We start from the raw sequence: 6,871 nt of genomic DNA, 5'->3' as shown, positions 1-6,871 counted from the left end.
GACAACTTCCATACCTATCTTCCAAGCTCGAATCTGCTGATTGATTTCTAACTCTGTACGTTGCATCTCCCCAGAGACTCCATGAACTCAAATCAAAATCTCTCCCCAGCCCTGCAATGAACTTTCTTCCCCAACTCTGCCCACATTGAACAGTTCTCTGAACTAAGATTTCTATGTTCCTTCAAAATGTACTTATAAATGGGCTTCAATGTCAATGCCCAAATTAAACCTATTACATGAGCATCCATCTAGGCAGACATATAACAGGGGCACAGGATGGGATCAGGGTCATAGAAGGTCCTGTCACCACAGCGAGGACAAGGGTTAGCACTGAACCAGACCATGCCAGGCCGCCCCAACTCCTGCATCATCTGCTTCAGTTTGGCATGCAGCTGGGCAAGTCTTCCCAGATCAAGGGTGCCACGGACATCCTCATAACTCTCTAGAGGGGTAGGATACAGCACATGGCTCAGCTTGCTCAGCCCAATGGTGTGACGCAGCAGGTCCTTCACGACAACCATTGAAGTTGGGTTTCCACAGAAGCTGAAGGTGGTAAGCTGTGAGCAACGGCTCAGAGCAGGCAGGATGGAAGTAAGCTGAGCATCCATAATACCACATTCATCCAGGTCTAGATCCTGCAGGGTGCCAGAGGCTCTCTCTATCAGAACTTGGAGTGGCTCAGGGTTTACACAGGTCAGGTTGACCCCACTGAGACCCAGATCCTTCAACTGACTAACAATCTGGCTCTGGGAAAGATGCACCAAATCTGTTTCTGAAATCAGGCAATTAGTTATTGACAAAGTCTCCAAAGGGGTCTTCAGGCACCTGCGGAGAGAAAAAGTATTCAATTATGGGCAAGGGAAGTGGTGAAAGAGGGAGTGGGGCATGACCAAGACCTCAAGATATTAAAGGTCCTTTTACCAAAATCTCATCTTCTAGATGACTATTAACCTCCAGGATGTCTATGGTGAAAAGATAAAACATGAAGCAGTCAAATCTAAACGGAGTTTTCTCTTCATTGCTTCCTTGCTATGTTACTGAATCAAATAAAACTTTAATCCCTTTTCCCATCTATCAAGCAAAGTACAACATAACCATTAAGAGTTTTGTAAGGATAAGAAATAATGATGGATGGTTCTTGGAAGAAAGACCACTGTCATAAGAGGGACAATAAACACTAGCTCTGGCAGACATGATCAGAATTACTTTCAATCTGGGATTACTTCTGGCTATTCGTAGATATTTGTACTTTTGAGCCAAACTGGACTATGGGAAGAAAAAGGACTACTTATCCTGGGGAAAGTGTGGAAGCATCAGCAGGGTAAGCAACTTGCAAAATCATTATCACATATAAACCGTCTATCACTTTCCACAGTGCATCCCTCTCCATCATTTATAGAATCATGCATTTTCCAAATACTACCTTACTTGGAGCTTTATAGGCAGGAATTTCAAGGCAGATTTGTAAGAAAAGGTCCATTTAATACACTGGTTGAGTTTATCACTCACAATTTGGACATAGCATGTGATGGCCTTTTATTTTTTCAATGCCTTCCTCACTTCATATTTACTTAATAATTCCCAAAGTCACTCTCATTTGACCAGAAGTCCCTATTTAACAGATTGCTAGCAAGAAATAGATTATAATAGTGTCTCTTAATTCTCATTATAGTCTTTATTTGGGTAGTTACATAACAATATGCTCAGGGGACAAGGAAATGATGACCTTCTGTGACTCATGTACTTCAGCATTGTTGAAAAGTGACACATAGTATATGCCCAGTATTGTTTTCTAAAAAAGGTGGTGGTAGGGGGGAGGGTTGCTCTGTCTTCAAAAAAACAAAAAACAAAAAACAAAAACCTCTATTCCTTACCTGAGCACCTGATCCAGACGGTCATTGAGGAAGGAGATAGAGTCGAAATAGAGTTCCTGGAGTTGTTCCAGACAGAGGAACTGAGAGGTGAACTGGCTCACACACTGCTCCTCCTTTGCCCGGGTGGAGTGGGAGGGCATGCGAATGTGGGAGAGTCGGAGGCTGCGCAGGTTGCTCATTTGGCCCAGGTGAGAAGCAAACTTCACCAGGGTAGGCAATTTCCAGGTGCAATTCACATCTAATTCTTGGACAGAGTCCATTCGCACCATTTTCAGAATCTTCTTAATGTTCTGCATCGGCATTTCAAAAATTTTCAGCTTCCTACAGCACAGGCGGAGTGCCCCTCTTCTCTGCTTTACTTTCTTAAGGAGGTAGGTAAGAGACTCATCAGGGGTACCTTCCTTGAGGCAAAGATCTATGAGCACCTCCACTGGAGTGAAGGGCTGCACTGACTCTGCCTTTGAATCTCTCGCTTTTAGCTTCTTCATTGGCTGGGCCACCTCTGGCTCAAACATTGAATACATGCTGATCCTGTTTCCAGACCACACATTCCAGAAGTCCTGATGAGCATTCTTCCGCAAATCCAGCACCTGCAGTTTCCATCTCCTGCATAGAAAGACCAAGAAGTTTTAAAATCAGCAGGGACAAAGACCATGACTCTTAGAATGTAAGTAAGAATCAGATATCTAACCTGCACTTTTTTCCCACACCCAGAGAGACTCTTGGAATCTAAGTAAGAATCAGATATCTAACCTGCACTTTTTTCCCACACCCAGAGAGTTCCTCCTTTGTTCTTCTGGGATGTCTCCCCAGCTCCCCACTTCTAGCACCTTCAAGTGCCATTGGGAGGAGTTGGGTACCGGTTCCTTCAGTCCTGTTTCATGTTTCTAATAAGACTCCTCATTGGCACCACAGAAGCCTGTGGCTTCCCCTTTTGGTACTTTCCTGACCACATATAAGTATATCTAGCTCAGACTACCAAGACTCTACCTGGTTATTGGCAACCCTCACCTAGGGCGAACTTTCTGGGCAAGCAGAGCATCAAGTCCTTCAAGTGCAGCCTGGAAATTTTCCTGGTGAGGTAGCTGCTCCTTCAGTAGGACCCCCAGAGGGAGACAGGCAAATGGCCAGGCCTGTACCATTGCCTTCAGGATCCCAGTGTGTCTTCCAGAAAAGGCTGCAGTAAATAGTGGTGGGAAGAGCTCTGTGGGCAGCATCTCCAGAGAAGCAATGGCCATGGCTTCGTTCTTCAGCAGGCTCTCACATGCCAGTTCCACAAGCCTGGACGGGGCTGGTACATCCATCCTAATAAATCGGCTCCGAAATGAATCCTGGATGAAGAGCCAATGAACAAGGCATCCTTCTCAGAGTATACAAAATGATATGAATTAAAGCAAAAATCAACCCCTACTGGACTTCTCCCCTTCATAGGAATCAACTCAAAGTGACTGCTCTGGCATAGTCAGGGAGTCCATTTTACCCTAGATCTTGCTGCTCTCGGTGAACACAAAGCGTTAGGACCACTACTGCAAGGCACTGAGGAAGTAGCAAGCAGCTTACTGTATCTACTCACTGTTTAATTTTATTCTAGATCCACTGTGAAGGGAGTATTATGGAGACTGAGAACTGATTCCATTCTTAATTTTTTTGAGGGACAGAGTTTCTGATTATTACTTACTGTCCTGGAAATAGGAATAAGAGCATCATGTGACCTATAAATAATCCAGAAGATTAAGAAACATTCACAAAACGGGTGTCATTATGTCACAGAAAACCTTAAGAGTGAAAACCAGTAAGAGCAGCAAGAGCAGTACTATTTTCCATGTACAAACTGGAAATGAAAAAAGAGAACACTAATTCCAAGATATACATTTAAGATTTACAATTAGACGCCTTTCATTTATAAAACATTTGGTTATACGTTAAACATCTGTAAAATGATACAAATTAAAGCAAAAATCAAAATGTTTGGAATCAAGGCAAAAATATGTAGAGGTAAAAACAAAGCCTGTGATTTGTAAGGAAATAAAAAGATACAATCTACAGCTTAGTGAACTAGATCTTTATAAAGGTTTAAATCTTTATGGAGTATGCTATAGCGACCACAAGAATGAAACTAAAATTTGATTCTTTTAGAAAGGTTAACAGCTTTCTTACACAATTTTACAGGGTTGAGCTTGTTAGTAGAGCTGATAAATCTGTCTCAAGGGTTCTGTAACAGGTATTTACTTTCCCAGTCCTGCTCTTTGTTTCTCTCTCAAGGATGACAAAAAACCCAAGAAAAATATAGAACTAGAAATAATAGCATATTTTAAGTCATGTGCCAGAAAAAAATAATATAGGAAAGCACTGTCATATAGTGTCACGATAACTTTATCCTAATACCATTTATCAAAAATGGGCAGATAAATTACTTCAGGATCCCTCTGCTTAACAAAAGGGACAAACCCAGTAATATGCAGCCAAGTCTAAGACCTTGTGTTCCACAAAAACCCCTATGAAACAAAGGGAGAGGTGAAGAGCAAATATTAACTTCCCACTCTCTCCCTCCTCTTCTCTCAGTCTGGAAAAAAATGCTTTTCCATTTTGTAAAAACCTCTGTGATAGTTATGAGCTCTGTTATTTCAGGGTAGATCAAGAGCCCACTTTTGGCAACATGTTCACATCTCAGAATCAGCAAAGTGTTTCTTGTGCTCTCAGGCCTCTGGGTACCTCACATGACTACTGGAAAGGCATTTCTGGGCACATCGTTTTCCTATCTTAGCTAAAATTTCAACTTCCAATCAAAAGCAAAATTTTATTACTGAATCTCCTGACTCTGCAGTTGATCCCTGAGTGGCTTTGGGCTTTTGAATTTCTCCTATTACTAACTGAACAGTATATCCAACTATACATGATAGGAAACTAAAAAAAGAAAAGAAAACAACCAACCTGAAAGTACACTTGGGGGATTTTGGGCCTCATCAAAACTACCCAGTTGTTCCAGTGAAGGTAGCTTCATGAAGAAAGTGTTATCAATCCAAAAGAAACAAAAGAAACAAGTAAATGTGCTGAGTATCATAGTAAATCATATGATCATTCGGGAAGGTATAAGAGTGGAACCAGAGCAACAGAACAATAGATAGGGCACTTGTTTTGCATGTGTCCAACTGAGGTTGGATCCCCAGTACCTGAAATGGTCCCCCAAGCCCTCTATGAGTAAACCCTGAGCACTGAATATGGTCCCAAAACAAAAAACAAAAACAAGAAAGAGAAAGGTATAACTGAGAAGATAGTGGTTCTTTTAGAACCTGAGAGTCATGTTTCTCAAAGGAGGTAAGGTCAAAATTATTAATCTGATTGTAAATTTTGAATGGTTCAAAGGGACAATTTTGAATGATCCAAACAGAGAAGTTGAGCATTTGTAAAATAAGTGTTCTTTGGAAAACAATAATTTTTGTCTGGATGGACTGAGAAAAGGAAAAAACTTAGGAGCTGAAGTGATAGTATCTTGATAGTAGGGCCTTTGCCTTGCACGAGGCTAACCTGGGTCTGATCCCATATGATCACCTGCGGTCTGCTAGGAGTAACCCATAACCATCGCCAGATGTGAACTCAAACCAAAACCAAAACAAAAACAGAAAAGATAAAAGGTGGGGAGGGGTTGGTGGGGTGGGGAACTATGTAAACCCTTTTAATCCAAGATTCCCGATGCCAGAGTATAAGGGTTAAGGCACTTGCCTTGCTGTGGCTGCTCTCAGAACCACAGCATTATGGTCCCAAGCACTGCCAGGAGTAATTCCTGAGCAGAGAGAGACAGGACTTAGATCTGAGCTGTTGGATGCGGTCCTCTGTAGCACTGAAGCACTGTCCTCCCATTGTTCAATTTGCTCGGGCAGGCCCAGTAACGCCTCCATTGTGAGACTTGTTGTTACTGTGTTTGGCATATTGAATATGTCACAATAGCTTGCCAGACTTTGCTGTGTGGACGAGATACTCTCTGTAGTTTGCCGGACTCTCCAAGAGGGGTTGGGGAATCGAACCTGGCTCGGCCAGGCCGGCAAGGCAAACACCCTATCACTGTGCTATCGCTCCAGCCTGATGTGGTCCTCAAGACAGGAAAATATGTTTAAATAAACAAAAATAAAAATGTAGTAGGGGCCAGAATAAATAGTACAGGGGCTGAGGTAAGTACTTGCTATCCATGTGGCTATGGTTGCTCTGACCCTGGTTCAAATTTCCCAGTACCACATATATAGTACTACCCTGAGCACCACACTAAGGGTCACTCATGAACAGAGCCAGGAATAGCATCTGAGCACCAACAGGTGGTGCTATTTTTTTCCTTGCCAAAGATTAGGCACTCTTATTATAATATACATATAATATGTAATGTACAGAGAAAATAAATTTACTATTTAGAAATGTTTTCTTATGTAATTTATGATATTTTCTATATTTTGGCAAACTCTCCCACTGCTTTTAAATTGGGATAGTTTCCAACATTTATTCTTTTGTGCTTTTAACATAATGGCATCTCCAGTGTTGCTTTAATGTGAAAACTTTTTCTGGCATCACTATCTTTAGATTTAACATCCTTTTGCCAAAATCATGTTCTTCATTATGTTCTGATGGGAGAATATGAGCTTTAAGTTGGATTGTAAATTGCAATGAGTGAAAATAACTGCTTGCATTTGATAAAATTAAGAAATGAACAATGCAATGCAAAGTCACTTTCTTCATTGTATAAACCTTTCCTAAGGCATGAGACATGGGTGCTTAAGATATAAGCTGACCTTTCTCTTATCTCTACCCATCCTTACCTGACATAGCTACTCTAAAACTAAGCTGACCTCTCTGTTATCTCTGCCCATCCTAACTGAACATCTACTTTTTAAGCTCAGGGCTCTGAGCCAGAAAGCAACTATTCTTCTTCTTTTTTTTTTTTTTTTTGCTTTTTGGGTCACACCCAGTGATGCTCATGGGTTACTCCTGGCTGTGCACTCAGGAATCACTCC

At 41.6% G+C, this 6,871-nt stretch overlaps 1 protein-coding gene across 1 annotated transcript; it reads right to left on the bottom strand.

The window, feature by feature from the left end:
• Positions 1-248: 248 nt before the first annotated feature.
• On the bottom strand, positions 249-4,838 carry LOC130022955 (melanoma antigen preferentially expressed in tumors-like). Its single transcript, XM_056113652.1, has 4 exons — positions 4,806-4,838; positions 2,886-3,205; positions 1,875-2,480; positions 249-825 (listed from the first exon to the last, which is right to left on the bottom strand). The coding sequence occupies exons 1-4, from the start codon at positions 4,836-4,838 to the stop codon at positions 249-251; spliced, it is 1,536 nt and encodes a 511-aa protein (XP_055969627.1).
• Between the last annotated feature and the right edge of the window lie 2,033 nt (positions 4,839-6,871).

This window comes from Sorex fumeus, unplaced genomic scaffold (assembly GCF_029834395.1).
Source record: "Sorex fumeus unplaced genomic scaffold, SorFum_2.1 ptg000021l, whole genome shotgun sequence".
Lineage (NCBI taxonomy): Eukaryota > Metazoa > Chordata > Mammalia > Eulipotyphla > Soricidae > Sorex > Sorex fumeus.
This window is presented reverse-complemented; position numbering and strand designations above follow the sequence as displayed.

Excerpts from the sequence above, each read along its gene's own strand:
- LOC130022955 (XM_056113652.1), bottom strand. The coding sequence starts at position 4,838 with ATGAGGCCCAAAATCCCCCAAGTGTACTTTCAG. Across the intron at positions 3,206-4,805 it reads TCCCCCAAGTGTACTTTCAG|GATTCATTTCGGAGCCGATT; the intron begins GTTGGTTGTTTT and ends CTCTTCATCCAG. Across the intron at positions 826-1,874 it reads CGTCTGGATCAGGTGCTCAG|GTGCCTGAAGACCCCTTTGG; the intron begins GTAAGGAATAGA and ends TTCTCTCCGCAG.